Source organism: Ovis aries, chromosome 7 (genome assembly GCF_016772045.2).
Source record: "Ovis aries strain OAR_USU_Benz2616 breed Rambouillet chromosome 7, ARS-UI_Ramb_v3.0, whole genome shotgun sequence".
Classification (NCBI taxonomy): Eukaryota; Metazoa; Chordata; class Mammalia; order Artiodactyla; family Bovidae; genus Ovis; species Ovis aries.
The window spans coordinates 56767877-56789526 of NC_056060.1; the positions used below are offsets into that span (position 1 = coordinate 56767877).

At 40.7% G+C, this 21650-nt stretch overlaps 2 protein-coding genes across 5 annotated transcripts in view; one reads left to right on the forward strand and one right to left on the reverse strand.

Annotated features, from left to right (window-relative positions):
• TMOD2 (tropomodulin 2) overlaps positions 1-4093 on the reverse strand; it is a 64640-nt gene extending 60547 nt beyond the window's left edge. For both annotated transcript variants that reach the window (XR_009601223.1, XM_027971831.3), the window contains exon 1: positions 3980-4093. The gene's annotated coding sequence lies outside the window, so the exon portion shown is untranslated. The remainder of the gene's footprint in view (positions 1-3979) is intronic.
• Positions 4094-4162: 69 nt separating this feature from the next.
• Positions 4163-21650, forward strand: part of LYSMD2 (LysM domain containing 2) — a 30421-nt gene continuing 12933 nt past the window's right edge. Inside the window, exon 1 of one of the 3 annotated variants that reach the window (XM_060417972.1) lies at positions 4163-4402. Coding sequence is in view for 1 of the 3 variants with exons in the window: in XM_027971832.2 (XP_027827633.1) it covers positions 21329-21604 (276 nt within the window). In the remaining 2 variants the exon portion in view is untranslated. Of the gene's footprint in view, positions 4403-21295; positions 21605-21650 lie in introns of those variants that run through there. The other 2 variants (XM_027971832.2, XM_042252461.1) reach the window with 2 other exon arrangements.

Consider the following 21650-nt stretch of genomic DNA (forward strand, 5'->3'; position numbering starts at 1 on the left):
ATGTGCGAGTGACAGCCTCTCCGAGCCTCTGTCTCATCCTCGGTGAAACAGGCAGAGCAGTATTTATCTCAGAGGGTGGAGGTGATGTTTAATGTGGTGACGTATCTACCAGGAACAGCTGCTAACACATGCGAGCCCTCAGTCAAAGCCATTTCTCTTTTGTCCTTGGGTGCAGTCTTCTACGTGGGCTGTTTGTTCCCTCCATTATCCTTGTCGGGATCTATTGAATGTGGAGAGGCAGCACCCTATAGGAACCCTGGGTCAGCGCTGCCAGGTATAGTGAGCTGCCATGGGGAGGCTGGCCAAAGTATGAGATAGGTTTCCACCTGGGTAGGAAGTTGCCAAGAAGCTTCCTGGCGGGGGCAGAAGGGCTCTAGCATGGAAATCTTACTGTCTGCTCAGACCGCCACCTGGCTTCTAATTCTCTTGGCAGGTCCTACTCCCTGTCGCTGCCCTATCCCCTTGTCTGGCCCTATTCTCTGCTTTCTAAGGAGTTCCTGTTTCTGGACTTCTGCGTATCTCCTTGCCTTCCACTTGGGTGTCTGCGTCTCCAGCTGTCTATTGGTTCTAGCTACGTCCCCTCATCTTGGCTTTGGGAAGTTATGGGCTTCTCATTTCCTGACTGGCATCAAGGGTTCTCTACTGTTTGTTGACAAAAGCTGGCTTCCGTTTGCTTATGAATCTTTGACTCACCTATCTTCTCTCCCTCTCTGGCATCTGTTTCCCAGTTTGGTTTTGATCAAAGCTTTGTTAAGGGTTACAGGTGCTATGTGCCCTTTGACTCATGACTGCTTATCAAGATGATATGCAAAATATTTAATACTGGTACAAAATGGGCGTTGGCCATCAGAATGGATGTTGGCTATAAACAAGAGGGGTGGCTGACCCTGCATATATTGGCTGAACAGCAGCTTAGCTCCCTGGACTCCGGAACCCTCCCTCTGCTCTGACAAGAGGCCTCTTGGTTCTTTCACTGGACTGAAACCTCAGATTTGCTCCTTACTCCTCACATCCTGTCTTGCTGCAGCTGGTCTTGTGCCTTGTTTCATGAGCTCCTATTACCCAAAGTCCTAGGGCTGACCTTCTCATTCCCTTTCTATTCAGCTATCACCAGGGAAACCCAGGAATACTGATGATACACATGAAAGAGATGGGATAGCCTTGGTGCCAAACCAGGGGGGCAAAACATAAAAGCATATGAGTGTGTGTGTGCAGGAAAAAATCCTTGTAGCAAAAGATTCAGTATAAAATTAAAGTGTTATATCTTAAGAATTGGTTCTGTTTTCTTAGTCTGGTAATAGGAAATCTCTTCTGCACTTGCCTTCTATGAGCTCCTTTGAGCCGCTTATAGTCTATAAGGAAACATTTGGTTGTATGTGATTCACAAATAAAGCGAACAAGAGGAAATCCTTGAACTTCTGTCAGAAAGCTGGGTCTGTTTTTCTTCCAATGTTCCCCTAATTCAAAATAAAAAGAACCAGCACTTAGAACTTCCTGCTATAGAGGCGCAGATCTTGAACTCAGAGAGAAAAGGGATAGCGCTTTCAGGATGGTTTGTGGGGAGGGCTAGAAATTCTAAGGTATGGAAATTTCAGAATTTGAGGTTGGAATTAGGGGATGGGGTGTCTTAAGAATAAACGATTGATAGTAGTTAAGACAAAGCAAGAAAGAGAACTTCCCCTGACCCCGCTCACTCCTCCAACAGGGCTGAAATCTTGAGTGAGCGCAGTGAGACACAGACTCACTGTGAGTTCCCTGCAGATTCACTGCAGATGTCCACACTGTCCTGTGATCCTTTCCCTCTGTTTGCTTATCTATTTTATTGATCACCCCAATTTTTAATTTAAAAAGCTCAAATCTACAGAAAAGGTAAAAGAACAGAACACCTATATACCGTTCTCTTTGATTCACTGTCATCATTTTGCTACATTCTCCAGCTCCCTCCCCAACCCTTTACTTCCCCCTACCCTGAACAGGCTGAAAGTTGCAGATGTCATGCCATTTTGCCTCTAATACCTACATCTCAAAAGAAAATGACAGTGTCCTACATGACCACCGTACCATCGCTGCACCTAAGAAAATGAAAAGTAATTCCATGGTAGTCCATATTAAAATCTCTCCAATTGTCTCCAACTCATCAATCATAGCTTTTTTTTTTTTTTTTCTGATTTAGGATCCAAAGTTCACACATCCCAATTTATTGTTAAGTCAGTTGAATATTTTAATCTACAATACCCTGACCCCACCACCTTTTTGGCAGGAACATTAAGCAGGTGAAGTTATGACCACCTTATTGCATAACCCAACAGGAGACTCATGGTACTTGTTGGTATACTTGATCATTCAGCTGAGGTGATGACTTTCTCATCTCTCTATTGTAAGGACACATTTTCCCTAGCTAATATGTGGCAAGATACTTTGAAATAATTCAAAATCCTCTTCCCCAACAACCTCTGGCTCAAAGGTTTTGTCATCTGTGATGAATCCTTGCCTGATGTAATGTAATCAGTTACATTAGAGCTGCAGAGTGCTGGTTTTCTGATTCTCTCATTCCTTGTATTGTGTATTTATTATTCAAACAATGACCCCGTCAGTATCCATCCTCCCTACGCTCAGTGTCTGAACTCTCTGGTTACTTTCTCCGCGGTTCCTCCCCTCCTCCTTGCTCACCACCTCTGAGGGCTCCCGCCTGGCCCTGGGGAGCCATTTACATTCTCACTCTACCTGATGAGTCCATCAGTTCACCTTCAGCCAACTAAAAACAAACACAGAAAATCCACAGCACGTTGTTGTCTACATATTTATAGTAATTCACAAAAATTAAAATAGTTGTAATGCATGATTTATTGGATTAGACTGCAGAGAGTAGAGAAAACCAGTTCTAGTTTTGAAAAAATCAAGTTGCCTAAACCCTGAAAAATCTTTCTTCCTCACTAGGTAAAACCTCCTGTTCTGTCAGTGTCAGGCTTTCTATAATGGTGTTCAACAGACGCACCCTCCTCTCCTTAGTTTCTTGATATGAGAGCCTTGGAAGAACAGAGGTTTAGAAATCATTTAGGCGGAATACCCCGTTTTACATGGAGAAAGAGGTTAAAAGAGGGTGAAGAGACTTGCCCAGGGTTCCTCAGCTCCTTAATGGCAGAGCTAGGGAAATGGGTTTTTATGATACCTGCTCCAACCTTCTTTTCATTCCCTTCCCAAGGACCTGGTGATCCCGATGTTTAATAGGCAAGAGGAAGCCCGTAGCATTCACAGCCTTCGTTGCTAATTCGCATTTTGCCTGCATCACCTTCCCATCTTTGAACAGTTCAAAAATTCCCATTAGGAGCCATTATTGTCATTGTTATTATTAAAAACCAATTTTCACTCCTGCAGGTCAACAAGGAAAATTTAGGAAGACTCAAGGGAGCACATGCTAACATTACCTAAACCAGAAAAATAAAAATAAAAAGAGTCTCACGACCTGCATCAGGCCGCTCTCGGAACGCTGCTTTTTCGGAGGCTGAAACACCCTGCGGGTGACAGCTCCAGCCGGAGTCCACCCTTCCCCGCCGCCCGATCTAACGCTGCAGTGGCAGGCATTAGGCTCCAGGAGCTTGTCAAATGTTCACAGGAGAGAAGCGGGGAACAAAGCCCAGCGTGGAAACACCCGGCACCGCAGCTCAGGGAGGACAGAGACCGCGCCCTCCCTGCGGCGGCAGGGGATGCAGAGACTGCGGAGCCGCAGTGCAGCGCGTGGGACCCACACCCGCTGGGCGCCTCCCTCCCGCTCAGCCCTCCACCGCGCTTTCCTCCGCGCCGCCCGCCGACCGGAGGAGGCCAGAGGCGGTGCCGGCTCCGCGCGCCCTCCCGGCTGAGCGCTGACCCCGCACAGCATCCTCCCGCGGGCAGGGAGGGCGCGGCCGCCCCGTGCTGCTGGCCTGGGGGCTGCAGACGGCACCTCTCCCGGGGGGCCCCCACCCACCCCCGGCGCGCTCACCCGTGCGTGCGCCCATCCCGGAGCGGGCGGTGCGGGCCGTCAGTCCGTCTGCCCCGAAGTAGCGGGGCCGGCGAGCAGGGCGGCGCCGTGGCCCGGGCGAGCGCGGCGATCAACAGGCGGCTCCCGGCCGGGCGCGGCGCCGGGGCGCGCGGCTGCCTCGGAGCAGGCTGGGAAGCGTAGTTCGGAGCGGCGAGCGGCGGCCGCGCGGAGGCTGGACCCCCTGCCCCCTGGCTGTCACCCAGGGCTTCCCCACCCTCCGCTGCAGGTGTCCTCGCCCGGAATCTGAGTCCCGACCCTCTAAGCGCTGTGCGGGCGAACAGGACCTCAGTCCTGGGACCAGGCTGTGACGGGCTCTCTTGAGAAGCCTGGGGCTACGGATAGGGTGGGTGGCAAAGGCTTTCCAAGCTTGTGAGGAGCAGCTAGGTGAGTGAGCACCGTTACTTTGAAGCCGTGAGAACACCGGCTTAGACACAGACGAGGCCTGTCCTGGGTTTTACTGGCTTTACGCTGGCCTCGGGCGGAGCGTGGGGAGTAGAGGCTGGGGCACATGCCTGGGGGTAGGGAGGGGGTGTGTGGCGAGGCTGATCTAAAGTTTGTGGGTGAGGATGTTCGCCAGCCCACGCACACGCGGTGGCTTCACTGAGGAGAGCCTCAGCATCCTCATCTGTAAAATATAGACTTAAAGCTTGAAGGTAAGTTGTGAGGACCAAATGCATTTTAGGTGCGTCTGTGGAAGCCCCTGTGGTCAGGCCCTTAGCACATACTCAATAACGTTCCTCAGGAGTTACAGGGAGACCCGGGCACACTTCCGATCTTGAAAGACCCCGTGTATAATGCTAAGCTAAAGATAGTTGGCCTTGTTGGTCTGGATAAATAAATGTTAAAGCCCACCGGGTTTGCTGTTGTCAGCTATTTAGCCGGCTCACTTCACCCGGAATATGTACTGTGATGTGTCCTCTATGCCAGGTTCTTGGGAGCTACAAAGACAGAAAATACTGTCTGGTCTGTGAAGCATGGAAGCGAGGGTGGGGGGGTGGAGGCAGGAGGTGGTACGACCTAGGACAAAGATTGAAATTATAAAAATACATGGCATAATAGGGTTACCTTCCAAAAGCATTTTCTACCACATGTGACAACTCTCCTTTTTGAACTCTTGCTGCGTACTTTCAATGCAATATTTCACGTTATGGTGGGGTTTGCATTTTCCAGATGTGGTGGAAGGAAGATGAACCAAAGGGATGAATGCAGCAGTGCTGGCATAATCTCTGAAACAGGCAAAGAGTGAATGGATGTGAAAGAGCATCATAATCTGGCAATGACCTGTACAGTGGTCAAGTGACCAAAAAAATGCTGCAGAGAAAATTCCATGTTTGAAAATAGCAGCATCACTTTGCATTTGTGGAAGTACATTTCTATCCAGGTTCTCATTTGACTTTTCCAACTACATTGTGCGATGCAGGGTGAGGATTTTCTTCAGTCAGAGTTCCAAGAGGCACCGAGAGATGATGTGAGTTATTCAAGGCCATCCAGCTGGTCACTAAGCTTTCTTCTCTCCTTCTGTCCTGGCCTTCTCTGAAGAGGCACTCTCAGTGCTGTCTTTCATTTGTACATTTCAAAACAGGGCCATGCTTTCCCCAGGAAGAGGGCTGAACCAGAAAATAAAGTTAATTCTCAAAGGCCCTTGGAACTATAAGCTAGAACAATGGCATACCATAGCTGCTGACTGAGAGACCAGTGCTGTGTCCACCAGCAGCACTGTAGTGATGGACTACAGCTTCTATCACTACACTATAGTGATGCACTACAGACTCTGGTGAACCTCCTCACCAGAGTGGCAAATCTGCAAGAGAAGGAGTGAAATGAAAGGAAGGTGTGGCCACGTCAATTTAAATCACATTCCCGTGTTTTCCTGTATTTTTTTTATTCCAAATGTCCTAGGTAACAGACCAGATGCCTTTGACTTTAGTTATGTTGTACATTTGTCAAAAATTATAGCTTTCTGTTAAATAAGAATAGGACTGCTTACAGATCAAGCTAGTAGCTTCCCCAGAGAAAGCTGGTGGTAGGCATAAGCTGAAAATAACAAAGCAATTTTATTCAGATTGTAAGAAAGGGTAGCATATGTTTAACATAGCAAAGATACTTTGCTGTTGTTCAGTCACTAAGTCATGTCCACCTCTTTGCAAACCCATGAACTGCAACACACCAGGCTTCTCTGTCCTTCTCTATCTCCCTGAGTTTGCTCAAACTCAGGTCCGTTGAGTCAGTGATGCTATCCAACCATCTCATCCTCTGTTGTCCCCTTCTCTTCTTGCCCTCAATCCTTCCCAGCATCAGAGTGTTTTCCAGTGAGTCAACTCTCCATATCAGGTGGCCAAAGTATTGGAGCCTAGCTTGAAGGATTTTGAGCATAATCTTGCTGGCATGTGAAATACGTGCAATTGTATGGTAATTTGAACATTCCTTGGCTTTGCCTCTCTTTGGGATTGGAATGAAAACTGACCTTTTCCAGTCCTGTGGTCTTTCTTAGTCCTGCTGTTTTCCAAATTAGCTGGCATTAATAAGTGCAGCACTTAAACAGAATCATCTAAGATTTGAAATAGCTCAGCTGGAGTTCCGTCACCTCCACTAGTTTTGTTCATAGTAATGCTTCCTAAGGCCTACTTGACTTCACACTCCAGGATATCTGTCTCTAAGTGGTGAGTGACCACATCATTATTGTTATCTGGGTCATTAAGAGCTTTTTGTACAGTTCGGTGTACTCTCCCTCTCACTGGCTTCCTTGTGTTTTCCCACAAGGAAAATGTCTGCATGTGATGAGGTGAATGAAGCACTGTTTCAGTTGAAGACTGTGAAAGAAGCTGGCAAACAAATGATTTCGTAGGTTAAAGGCAGAGTTGACAGTCAAAGCAGAGATACAAGAGCTATCCAACAGTCCCAGCCCCATTTATATGAAAATGCAAAGTTGAAACACAGCTCCTAGAGCTGGAAGGAACCTTACAGATCATCTCGTCTCGTCTCTTCTTCATGCAATGAGGAGGCTGATACATCAACAGTAAATTCTCAGTGGAACATATAGCATACACCACTGAGAACACACAGAAGATACTGTTGCTTGCCTACTTATCATCCATTCCCCTCTCTTCCTTCTTTACAGAAGCCTGTTCAGATGTTTGTCTATTGGGGAACGTGACGCTATTACCATCCCATACCAGCCTATCATGGGTACAGGGAATAGAATCCTCTTGACTGGCCTTCCAGAGTTCTGGCCAGTGAGACCTAAGGAGGGGTTTGCTGAAGGCCTTCTGGGAAAGGTTTTCTTGCTTTTAAATGGAGACATACAGAGAAATATGCCACCATCTCCATGGGATGTTGTTGCATCTGGCTGTGTTCCCTGAAACTGGAATAGCCATCTTGGAGCTAATCAGAGGTTCCAAGCTTAGGACAAAGCCAACACACTGATGACGGCAGACTAAAGAGAATGAACTTGCTGTTGTTGAGTCAGTAAACCAATCCGCCCTGGTGCTGCCCAGCTTCTGGATTTCTTGTAATATAAGATAATAAATATCCTTATTGTTGAGACCATTTGAGATAGAGTTTTCTGTTACTTGAAACAGAAAGAATCCTAAGTGTTGCAGATGAAACGTGAAAACAAGTTCTTTGGATGGAATGAAGTTAATAAAAACAAACAACAACCACAACCCAAGGCAAAGAATAGGGATATTATCACCTTATGGATAGAAGCATGCATTCTAATTATGGTTAAACTATGGCTTCCAATCTAGACAGATCTGGGTTGAACCTATTTATTTATTGCTTGCATGACTGTGGTCAAATTTCATTAACATTTCTAAGCTTCATTTTCTTCACTCCTAGACTGGGAATATTAATACTTACTACATGGGGTTGTTGTGAAGATGAAATGAGATAATTTGTGTCAAGTAGGCTACAAAGGATGTGGTGCTCAGTAAGCACTAAAGGAGTGCTGACTCTCTTGATGAAGTATGAATTATCTTATTTATAGTGTAATAAATAACATGGTAACAACAAGCACCTGAAAGTGAATCACTGTAAAATAGTGATTATGTTAAATGACACTACAAGGATGCAATCAGCAAAATCCAGAATGTAGGAAACTCTACAGGACAACCCAGTTCTTCGATAAATAAATTGCAAGAAAAATAAAAGATGGAGAGCTTATAGATACACAGAAATAGAAGAGACAAATAACCAAATGCAATGGGTTGAAATTGATTTGAATAAAGCAGTTGTTTTAATCTTATGGTATTAATTTAAAATTGTTTGCATGTGATAATAGTATCATTATTTTTTAAAGAGTCCTTATCTTTTGGAAAGATATTACTGAATATTACTGAAAAAATGCTGAATATTTACAGAAGGAATAATATCTGAGATTTTTCTTTTCAAATAATCCAGCATGAGAGTATTTATGAAATAAGGTAGGCCATGAGTTGATAATGGTTGAAACTGAGAAATGGAGCTTTATTAAACCATTCTTTTTACATATTCTGGGTAGCTTTTGACCCCTTTCTTCATGATGAGAACTTTTGAAGGTCTATTCTCAGCAACTTTCGAATATGCAATAGAGTATTATTAACCAGAGTCACCGTGCTGTGCATTATATCCCCCTCATTGGTTTACTTTATAACTGGAAGTTCGTGTCTTTTGTCCCCCTGCACCCCTTTCACTCACTCCCCACTCCTTGTCTCTGACCACCACTAGTCTGTTATCTGTATCTAGAAGCTTGGCTTTTGTTTTTGTTTTAGAGTACACATGTACGTGAGATTATACAGTATTTGTCTTTCTCTTCTGACTTATTTCACTTAGCATAATGCTCTCCTGTTGTTGCAAATGGCAAGCTTTCATTCTTTTTTTGTGGCTAACTATCTCTGTATTTTAAAAATGCGGCTTCCCTGAGGCAGATTTCACATATCATAAATTTACCCTTTTGAAGTGTGCACTTTAATGGTTTTTAGTATATTCACAAAGTTATATAATTGTTACCCAATCTGACTTTAGAATATTTTCAAAATCTCAAAAAGAAGCCCCATATTATATATCAGCAGTCACTCCCTCTTCCTCTAAGACTCCCAGACCCTGACAAATACTAATCTATTTTTTTGTCTTCTCTGGATTTGCTTATTCTGGGTATTTCATACAAATGGAATCATATAACATGTGGTCTTTTGTGACTGTCTTCTTTCACTTAGCATAATGTTTTCAAGGCTTATGAATGTTGTAACATGTATCATTACTTAACATTTTTATGATCAGTTCAGTAATACTCTACTGTATTGGTATATCAGATTTTCTTTATTTTTCAGTTGATGGACATTTGGTTTAATTCCACATTTTGGCTATTAAGAATAATGCTGCTATGCACATTTGTGCACAGGTTTAAAAATTTTTATTTATTTTAAAAGAAACAAAGATGAATATTTTTAATGACAAAAGTTACAATTCACAAAGAAGATAGACATCATAAACTATTAGACACCTAAAACAAAGAAGCAAAGATAATAAAGCAAAAATCAGAAGAAATTAAAGGGAAAAGAAAAAGTATATAATCATTGTGAGATATACTAACATTTCTCTGAGAATATTTTTATCAAGTGCAGGAAAAATAATAGGAGTATCTTGAATGATATCATTAATAATTTAAATATATTTCTATTTAATTTATATTGATCATATCCTACACAAATATATTTAAAACTTTATATATCATACATTGTTATTAGATGCCCATAGGACATTTAGGAAAACTGGCAAAAAGATAGACATTACTGTTTCAAAAAGTAGAATTTTCTTTAATGTGTGTGATTCAGTTATACATATATACATATGTATTTTTGAAATTATTTTCCATTATGGGTTACTACAAGACATTGACTATAGTTCCCTGTGTGCACAGGTTTTTGTATAGACATATGTTTTTATTTCTCTTGGGTATATACCTAGGAATAGAATTGGTAGGTCATATGGTAACTTTGGGCTTCCCTGGTGGCTCAGATGGTAAAGTGTCTGCCTGCAATGCAGGAGACCCAGGTTCAGTACCTGGGTCGGGAAGATACCCTGGAGAAGGTAATGGCAACCACTCCAGTATTCTTGCCTGGAAAATTCCATGGACAGAGGAGCCTTGTAGACTATAGTCCATGGGGTTGCAAAGAGTCAGACATGACTGAGGGACTTCACTTCACTTCATGGTAACTGTATGTTTAGCATTTTGAGAAACTGCCAAACTGTTTTCCAAAGTAGCTGCACCGTTTTATATTCTTACCAATAATGTGTGAGCATTCTAATTTTTCTATATCTTGGTCAACACTTGTTGATATGTCTTTTTAAAAATAATTATTATAGCCATCCCATTTAGTGTGAAGTGATATCACACTGTGGTTTTGATGTGCATTTCTTCAGTGCATAATCATATTGAACAATTTTTTCATGTGCTTATGGATCATTTTTATATTTTCTTCAAAGAAACGTCTCTTCAAATCTTTTGCTTACTTTTTAAGAACAATTTATGTTTTAATTTATTTTTGGTCATGCTGGGTCTTGGTTGCTGCACGTGAGCTTTCTCTAGCTGCAGTGAGGGGCTACTGTCTAGTTTGGTATATGGGCTTCTCATTGTGGTGGCTTCCCTTGTTGAGGAGCACAGGCTCTAGGGCACATGGGCCTCAGTAACTGCAGTTTGTAGGCTCAGTAGTTGTTGCGCGTGGACTTAGTTGCTCCACAGCATGTGGAATCTTTCCTTACCAGGGATCAAATCCATGTCCCCTGCATTGGCAGGCAGATTCTTAACTATTGGACCACCAGGGAAGTCCACTTTTAATTGGGTTGTCTTTTTATTACTGATCTATAAACCTTTTCCATATGTTCTGATTATAAATTCCTTATCAGACATATTGTTTGCACATATTTTTTCTCATTCTGTGAATTGTTCTTTTTCCTATTAATAATTTTTTGATGGTATCCTTTGGTAAACACTCTTTATCAGTTTGAAGAAGTTCCTGTCTATTCCTACTTGGTTCAATGCTTTTATCATGAAAGGGTGTTGGATTGCATCAAAGACTTTTTCCAGTCTATTAAGATGATCATGTAGATTTTTTTCATTTATTCTATTAATATGGTATATTACATTTATTTTCAGACCTTAATGAATTATTTATTCCTGAGATAAATCCTACTTGATCATGGTGTATAGTCTTCTTTATAATCATTGCATTTAGTTTGCTAGTATTTTGTTGAAAACTTTTTTCATATTCATAGGAGATATTGGTCAGTGATTTTCTTATCTTCTGATATGTTGACTAGTTTTGATAACAGAGTAATTCTAGCCTTATAGAATGAGTTAGAAGTGTTGCTTCCTCTTCTATTTTTGGGAAGCATTTCTGAAGGATTGATATTACTTCTTTAGATTTTTGGTAGAATTTACCAATGAAACCATCTGGGCCTTGGCTTTTCTTTACTAGAAATTTGAAAATTACTAATTCAATCTTTTTGGTTGAATTCAGATTATATATTTCTTTTTGAGTCAGTTTTGTTAGTTTGTGTCTTTCTAGGAATGTATCCATTTCATCTAAGTTTTGTAGTTTCTTGGCAAACAGTTGTTCATAATATTTCTTTATTATTCTTTTTATTTTTGTTATATCAATATTGATGTCACCCCCTTCATTTCTAATTTTAGTATATGCATTTCTCTGTTTTTTCTTTTGGTCAGTCTAGCTAAAGATTTGTCAATTTTGCTGATCTTTTCAAAGAACCAAGTTTTGGTTTTGTTGATTTACTCTATTTTTTTCTAGTCTCTATTTCATTTATTTTGTGTATAATCCTTATTAAATTTAATTATGGCCAAGATGGTTTCACCAATGAATTCTACCAAGAATTTGAGGAAGAAATAACACCTATTCTCCATAATTTCTTCCCAGAAAATAGAAGCAGAAGGAACACTTCCTAACTCATTCTATGAGGCCAATATTATCCTAATACCAATACCAGACAAAGATATTACAAGAAAGAAAAATTGCAGGTCAATATCTCTTATGAAAATAGATGCAAAATTCTTCAGCAAAGTATTAACAGAGTCCAGCAATATATAAAGAAGTTTACATTACTAGCAAGTGGGGTTTATTCCCAGTATACAAGGCTGGTTCAACATTTAACAAATCAGTGAATATAAAATTAATATAATCCATCACATCAACAGGCTAAAGAAGAAAAGAATCCTATGACTGTATCAATAGATAAAGAAAAGGCATCGACAAAATCCAACATTCATTCATGATGAAAAGCTCTCAAAAAGGTTCCCCCTTTTCTAGAGGGGACCATCCTCAACATGATAAAGAAGATGTATAAAAAACTACAGCTGACATACCTAGTGGTAAAAAACTAGATGCTTTCCCTCTAAGATGAGAAACAAAATGAGGATGTCTCCTCTACTCACTGTTCTGATTCAACATCATACTGAATGTAGCAAGACTAGGAGAGGGAAGGTATACATAGATTGGAAAGGAAGAAATAAAAGTCTTTGTTCATAGATGACATGATTGTCTATGTAGAAAATCCCAAAGAATTGTTTAAAAAGCCTTCTGGAACTGCACTATGTATATTACCACATGTGAAATAGATCACCAGTCCAAGTTCGATGCATGAAACAGGGCACTCAAAGCCGGTGCACTGGGACAACCCAGAGGGATGGGATGGGGAGGGAGGTGGGAGGGGGGTTTAGGATGGGGACACATGTACACCTGTGGCTGATTCATGTCAGTATATGGCAAAACCACCACAATATTGTAAAGTAATTAGCCTCCAATTCAAATAAATAAATTAATTAAAAAGTAAAAGTTGAGAGATATACATACATATATATGTATACTTATCATATATTTCATATCATATATATAACAGGCATGTCATATATATATCACATAGAATTTACAAGTCATTCCAAAAAATTATTTAATCTCATATTTCTAACTGAGTACACATGCAAAGGAAATCCTTATCATTAACTATACTGTTGAGTTGTAACATTAGTATTTTTATTCTCAGATTGTTGTGTATGTAATATTCAATAAAACAAACTGGAGACCCTGTTATCTCAAAAAATAAAAAACCTTCTGGAACTAATATGTGATTATAACAAGGTTGCAGATTACAAAGTCAATATACAAAGGTAATCGCTTTCCTGTAATTGTAATTTGAAATAAAAAACACAATATCATTTATGTTAGTACCAAAAAAAAAAGAAGAAAGAAAAAGATATTTAGGCAGATGTATAATATCTATATGATTAACAAAACTCTGATGAAAGGAATCAAAGATTTAAATGGTGAGGTATTTCAAGTTTATATAGAGAAAAACTTCATGCTGTTAGGATGCCAATTCTTTCCAACATGATCTATAGATTTAGTCTAATCTCAATTAAAACCTGAGCAAGTTATTTTGTAGATGGTGGCGGTTTAGTTGCTAAGTCGCCAAGTCCAACTCTTGTGACCCCATGGACTGTAGCCCACCAGGCTCCTGTGTACATTGGATTTCCCAGGCAAGAATACTGGAGTGGGTTGCCATTTCCTTCTCCAGGGGAATCTTCCCAACCTAGGGATTGAACTGGGATCTCCTGCAGTGCAGTCAGATTCTTTACGGACTGAGCCAAAAAGGAAGCTTATTTTGTAGATATCAACCAACTAATTCTAAAGTTTATATGGAAAGGTGAAAGACCTAGACTGGTCAATGCAATACTGAAGAGGAAGAACAAAGTCAAAGGACTTAACGCTACTAAAGTTCAGGATTTAATATAAAGCTACAGTAATCATAACAGTGTGATATTGATGAAAAAATACCCAAATAGATCAATGGAACAGAATAGAGAGCCCAGAAACAGACTCACACAAATACAGTTAACTTACCTTTGACAAAAAACAAGGCCAAGTTAGTCGATAAATGATAGTCTTTTTGACTAATGGTGCTTAGTAACTTGAAGAAGGCAATGGCACCCCACTCCAGTACTATTGCCTGGAAAATCCCATGGACAGAGAAGCCTGGAAGGCTGCAGTCCATTGAGTTGCTGAGGGTCGGACACGACTGAGCGACTTCACTTTCACTTTTCAGTTTCATGCATTGGAAAAGGATATGGCAACCCACTCCAGTGTTCTTGTCTGGAGAATCCCAGGGACGGGGGAGCCCAGTGGGCTGCCATCTATGGGGTCGCACAGAGTCAGACATGACTGAAGTGACTTAGCAGCAGCAGCTTAGTAACTGGACATCCACATTGCAAAATAATAAATTTAAATGCAGAGTTCTCACCATTCACGAATATTAACTCAAGATGGAACATAGATCTAAGCTCCAAACACAAAGCTATGGCAAATAGAAAACAACTTTGGAGAAAATCCAGATGACTCTGGATTTGATGATGACTTTTTAGATACAACACCAGAAGCAATTTCATGAAAGAGAAAATTGATGAGTTGGGCTTTATTAAAGCTGAAGTTTTCTACTCCGAGAAAGACACTGTTAAAACAATGAAAAGGCAAGTCAAAGACTGGGAAATATATTTGTCGGCAAAGTTGTAGAGAAATTGGAACCTTTGTACATTGCAGCAAGTTGGAATGTGAAACCGTATAACTGCTATGGAAAATAGTTTGGTGGTTTCTCAAAAAGGTAAACATAAGACCCAGTAATTTCAGTCCTAGGTATCTATCCAAAGAAATAGAAAATAAGGACTTGAATAGATATTTATAAAATGCCAATGTTTATTGTAGCATTATTTACAATTGCTAAAAGGTAGAAACAACCCAAGTGTCCATCAGCAGATGAATGGACAAACAAAATGTGATATATCTATATTATGAAGTATTATTCAACCATAAAGAGGACTGAAGTTCTGACACATGTTACAGCATGGATGAACCTTGAGGGCATTACGCTAAGTGAAACAAGTCATACACAAAAGGACAAATATTGTAAGTTTCCATTTATATGAAATGTCTAGAATAGATAAATTCATAGAGATAGAGGTTACCAGGGGCTGGAGAAAGCAGGAATAGGAAGTTACTGCTTAGTGATTATAGTTTTTGTTTGGAGTGATGAAAAAGTTTTGGAAATAGACAGTGTGGTGATGGTTGCACAACATTGTAAATTGTAATTGGTGCCACTGTACTTAAAAATGGTTCAAGTGGTTAATTTTGCTATATATGTATATGTATTTTTTACCACAAATAAAAAACTAATAATGTACCATGAATGTAAAATACTTTGTATGGGTGAGTTATATGATATGTGAATTATTATCAATAAGGCAGTTAAAATATGCAATTATGTAAATATAGCACAATTTACTTATTTGTTCTGCTGCTGAATAATTGATTGTTTCCAGTTTTTGTTTCTCTGAATGATGCTACTGTGGACTTTTTCACAACATATCTCCTGGTCTACAGGTATGAGATTTTCAACAGGGGATATACAGTGTCTAGTATTAGGATTTGTCATTTGTAGGGAATGCACATGTACAATTTTATAGTTTTACTTATCTTAGCGAGTGTTTTTCAAAGTGGCTGTGTCAAATTATACTCTTCCCAGCAATGAATAGAATTCCTATCTTCCCTGGTCACTGGTCTTGCCAAACTTAGATTTTGCCAATCTGGTGAGTGCAAAAGGGTTAACTCTTTCGTCTTAATGTAAATTTTCCTGATTTTAATGAGGTTGAGCATCTTTTCATATGTTTATTCACAATTAGGATTTTTTCTTCTGTAAAATTCTAGTTATGCCCTTGGAATATGTCTTTTTTTTAATTGTTGTATAGGAAGTAGCTCTTTAAATATTCTAGATATTAATCTTTGGTTGATGGCATATGTTAAAAATAAAACATTCCTTACTATCAACATTTATGCAGTTTCTGAATTCAGATAGCCAGAATTCAAATAATGAAGAACACCTAGTTTTCAGATCTATTTGGTTCTTGCTTTTCATGTAAAAACTAACTAGAATTTGGATACTGAGGGATAATTCAACATTTTATTAAAATACTTTTTGCTTCCTAGGACACATGTCTCTTAGTTTCTAATTTGTCTTTTTGTTTTCCTTAAAGTATCATCTTGTTAGCAGAAGTTCTCAGTTTTAATGTTGTCATGCTTATTAATCATTTATGAATAAAACTTTTAGTCTATCTAAAGAAATCTTGTCTTGAGAACATGAGGATATTTTTTCCTATATTCTTCTAAAAGTTTTGAAGTTTTATCTTTCACATTTCAGTCTGTAATTCAGCTGAAATTACATTTTGTGTATGGTAGGAAGTAGAGTCTACCACGTAGATAGCTGATTGTGCTGATGTCGTGTGTTTTACAGACCATTTCCCAGTGATCTGCTACCTTTGTCATAGATGAAGTTCTACATTTGTGATTCTGTTTCTGGCTACATTACTCTTATCCACTGGTTTCCCAGCATCAAAATCATCCTGTTTTAACTATTGTAGCTTTATAGGAATTCTTGATATCTGGTAGAGCAGTTTCCTTTTCCTTATTCTTCAGAAATATCTTGGTTGTCTGTGAGTCTTTGCTTTTCCATATCAACTTTAGAATTAGCTTCTCATATTTCTTACAAACCCATTGTTATTGCATAGAATATACAGATCAAGTTTTAAGATATTGAAATTTTATATGATAGAGTCTTCCTGTCTGTGAACATAGCATAGTTTTTCTGTTTATTTAAATTGTCTTTAATGTATTTTGGGGCTTCCCAGGTGGCTCAGTGGCTTATCAATACTTTAATTGTCCAGTTCTTCTTTTTTTGCTAATCTCATGCCTATGAAATATAGTTTTAAATGGAATTTCTCTGCTTATTGGTGAGTCTGTGCATCTTTCCATTGGGCACTTGAGTTTTATTTTCTGTAAATTGTCTATTCATATCTTTTAACCATTTTTTAGTGGATGTTTTTCTTTTAATAACTTGTAGGAATTTTAACATATTCTGGATAGTAATTCTTTGTCAGTTATATGTATTCAAATATATTTCCCCAATTTTATACCTTGTCTACTCAAAATTTTAAGGTGCATTTTCAGGACAGAGGTTTTTATGTGTATAATTTGCCAGTTTTTTTCTTTGTAGTTTTTATTTTTGGTATCTTGTTTAAGAAATTCTTTGCTATCCCAAGGTATTTATAAACGTCTTAAAGTTTGCTTTTCCCAATTATATGTTTACTCACTGTACAACTGATTTTGGCATATGGTATAAGGAAGAGATCTAATTTTTTTCCACAAGGATAATTAATTGTGGCGGCAGCATTTTTGGACATAGGTTCATTTCTCTGATATGTGTGGGTCTGCTTCTGGGATTTTTTTTTGATGTCCCTTTGTTACATTGGTTTTTCCCAGCATCACTACTATAATGGGTTAGTTCTCATCCCTTTGTTATAACTCTTGATGATTGTGAAGTTAAGTCTCCCATCCTCATTCTTCTTCAGGAAAGTCTCGGCTCTTCTTAACCCTTTATCTTCTATATGAATTTTAAGATAAGCCTGCCATGTCCTTTGAAGAATCCTATAGGAATTTTGGTTGGAATTTCAAAGTATTTATGTTTTAGTTTGGGAAAGAAATGAAATTTTTCATTATTTTGTATCTTCCCATCCATAAGCGTGGAACATCTGTTTTTGTTTACATCTTATTTTATGTCCTTTAATAAAATGTAATAATTTTTTCCATATAAAGCTTGCTTCTCTTTTATTAAGTTTATTCCTAATTTTTCTTTTGGTATCTAAAAAGATCTCTTTCCACAATTGTATATTCTGATTGTTTGATTCAGTTGGTAATTGCATAATGATCTGTGTCTTATAGTTTGAACAGTTCCAATTTTAGACATTATTTGTATTAGCTGTAAATATTTTAGTATTGTTTATTATCAGTAAATAACAGTTTATTTTGTTTAATCTTTATTTCCCTTTCTTCTTCTTTTTGTTATTGCATTGGCTAGGATTTCCAGAACAAAATTAAATAGAAGTAGTGACAGAAGACTTCCTTTTCTTATTCTTGTTCTCAAAGGAAGTACTTCTAATGTTTTACCACTAGTGGTGAAGTTTGTTCTGTGTTGTAGGCAGATATACATAAAACTAATTTTGAAGTTCTAGTTGAAGAAGGAAAAAAAAATATATATATATATACAAAAAGTTCAGTCTGAGCTGCAAATGTAGATGTTTAACTTTGGATTAGGGAGAAATCAGTATAAAATTCACAGGAAGACTAGTTATTTGGAAACAGTGCAAATCTATGTAGGAAAAAACAACTCACAAAGAACTCTAACCAAATAATATCAAAAAAGCATTGATTCAAGCTGATTAATTTCTGAGAACTAGAGGAAACTTCTAGAGGGGCTTCTAGAGGGGACTTGTAGCTAAAGAGGCTTCCCTGGTGGCTTAGCTAGTAAGAATCTGCCTGAAATAAGGGAGATCTGAGTTCAGTCTCTGGGTTGGGAAGATCTCCTGGAGAAGGGAAGGGCAACCCACACCAGTATTCTGCCCTGGAGAATTCCATGGACTATACAGTCCCTAGGATCGCAAAGAGTTGGACAGGACTGAGCAACTTTCACTTTCAGTTTCAGAGGAAACTCTAGCTTTTTGATCACAAAAAGGAATCATGAAGAAAATCCTGAGAATTGTGTTGAATTTATTTCAGACCATTTTACAACTGTTTTGAAGGTGTTTTATGACTTGGGATTTCTTAAGGCTGGAGAAATTGAAAATAACTAGGAACAGCTTAGAAATTAGTGCTGATAAGACAGAAGTGGGATGGCTTATGAATCTTTGTACATTTTTGGTGTTAACGTTCCCCCTGCGCTTATACAGAGGACTTGGTCATTTTATGAAGCAATTCAGTGATCATTTTCTACCCCTTAATGTGTACTGTTCCATCTTTTGGGAATCTCTGATTCTCAAAGTCATTTTCCTGTTTCCTTATTTAGGCCTGTCTTTCCCCACTTTATATCAGCACTTCCAAAACTGTAGAAATTCTGAGGGGAAAAAAGGGGTTTCCATGGTCAAATGAGTTTGAGAAGTACAGTGTCAAGCAAAATTCAATCGCTTATTTTACTACAGGACCTTCTAGAGCCTTCAGTATTCTAATGTGCATTGTGACTCTCCAAAAGGCAAATAGAGATTGCAGTGTTTCCTCAAGTAATTGATCATGGAACCCTTTCCAAAGAACATCTAATAATACTGATAGAACCCAGTTCATTAATCTTCAAATAAAGACTTCCGGTTCTTCCGTAAACTTTTCTTTAGTGGAAGATATGCTCTATGCTGCCTCTCTACTAGACTTCAACTCTGAGGTCAGTTTCTCCTGTTTTCTTGAAATATTACCTAATCTCCTTTATATTTTGGAACACTTTGATCTCTTTTACATTCTGATCTCCTTTACATTCTGCCTCTTTCTTAGGTCCTGGGATGGGCACTCTGGATACCAACCAAGAGTTCAAGTTCATCCATAGAAGACTTTTGCTAAATAATGTAAAACAGCTTTCAGGATCTTTTTACTCCACCTCAATTCAACTATCAATACTTTTGATGCTTTATTCAAGGCACTGAGCTAAGTACACACTGCTGAAGTTGAAAAGGATAAATAAGATCTAGTTTTACCTCTCAAGAGTATGTATAGAAGAAATAAGACAAGTGTAGGCATTGGAGAAGGAAATAGCAACCCACTCCAGTGTTCTTCCCTGGAGAATCCCAGGGATGGGGGAGCCTCGTGGGCTGCCATCTATGAGGTCGCACAGAGTCGGACCTGACTGAAACCACTTAGCAGCAGCAGCAGCAGCAGTAGCACAGCAGGACACAAAACGCAAGTTAAATGCTAAGCAAGAGGTACACACCACCTTGGAGTTCAGTGGAGAAACAATAACAACTGGGCATTTGGGGGACAGGTACAGGTGGGAAGAATCCAGAAAGATCTCATTTTGGGATGTATTATGTGGGATGGACCTTAATTTTTCTTAAATGTAAACAGAGAGACTGGAGAAGGGTTACAAGCATAGGGTATAGCATATGCCAGGCATGAAGGTAAGAAGGAGGGGCAAGTTCAAGTGCTTCTGTCTGGTGGGAGCACATGGAGTTTGCAGGATGACTTGTAGATGGGGTATGGCCGGAGCGTGAACAATAAAAATGGAAAAAAGGAGTTGAGTGCCAGTGTGAGTTATATACTGTTGTCCATAGGAAACTACTGAAGAATTTTTGAGTAGGATGGTGATTCGGGGACCACTTGTTCCTCTCCGTCTCTTATCCTGTCTCCTGAACTCTAGTTCCTTTGTCTCTGTCCAGCACAGCCACATATCGAAACTTCAGCCAATGAATCAAATCTCCAGTCTCCTAATCTGCCCATAGGGTACCTCCTCTTGAAGAGCTGTCCAGAGTACAACAGAATCCCGAGTGCTAGATTCTAATAAACGTCCACCCACTCTGTAGAATACCATCAGAAGGCAGAAAGTTGAGGAGAGGGTGTTCAGATAAAGAATACAGATAAGAAGCCATTGGTGAAGTTAATGATAAAACTTTGGGGAGTAAGATTTCAGGGTATTAAGGAGGAAAATGGTAAGAAAAAACTGGGGACAGGTAGTAAATTCTAAGTAGTGCACCAAGAGAATGGACTGAGCTAGGCAGACTTGCAAAGCAGCGCTTACTAAAATTGGCACTGGTGTGCAACGAAGAGTGAAACCAAAGCGAGTGAAGGGTTTAGAGGTCACACCAGGCCTTAGAAGCACTATCCTCCCCGGAGTGTTGAGGGCACCGGACCCAGAAAGGCTGAGACGGGCCTGGAGAAATTATTTATGTTTAATGGTCTTAATTTTTCTGTGAGGTCCTGTGGTAATGGGGGGCTGGGAGAAGTTGAAGATATAAGAAAGCTGAAGCCTGCTATGGAATCAATAAAGGAGCAGAGCAGAGCTTTGGTGTTTTGCTTTGGGCAGAGTGGGGCTCTGTCGGCCCGGCGCGGGATTCCACCCCGGGACCGAGGGGGCCTATGGGTCCCCAGTGGCTACACTGCCAGGAGCCTTAGCGCTCTCCGCCTGTCGCACCGCGGGGCCAGCCGGGTGGGCAGGGTGGAGCCGAGCGGTCCGCGGGGCAGCAGCCGGAGCTCGTTTCGCTCTCCCTCCTGCAGGTGCGCCTGGAAAGGCGGACGCGGAGGAGCGGGCGGCCGCCATGGCGGGCCCGCATCTTCCCACCGAGGCCTCCAGCCCGCCGTCCCCGCGGAACGGCCCTCCGCAGCCCCTGTGAGGAGGAAGAGGGGGTGGCGGCGGACGAGGCGCCGCCCCTTTGGCGAGCTTCCCGACCCGGCGGCCTCCGCAGGACCCATGGCGGATTCCTCGCCCGCTCCGTCCCTGCGGGCAGGTGGCCCCCGTGCGCCCCGGCCCTCGGCCCCCTCGCCGCCGCCGCCGCACTCGCGTTCCGGCTCCGAGGCCGAGGAGGCCGAGCAGTCGCTGAGCCTGGCACGCACCAAGACCCGCTCGTACGGTAGCACAGGCAGCGTGCGGGCGCCGCTGGGCGCCGGCGTCATCGAGCGCCATGTGGAGCACCGGGTCCGCGCCGGCGACACGCTGCAGGGCATCGCGCTCAAGTACGGAGTCTCGGTGAGCAGGGCTGGCGGCCGCGGGCGGGGGCGCAGCGGCTCGGGGC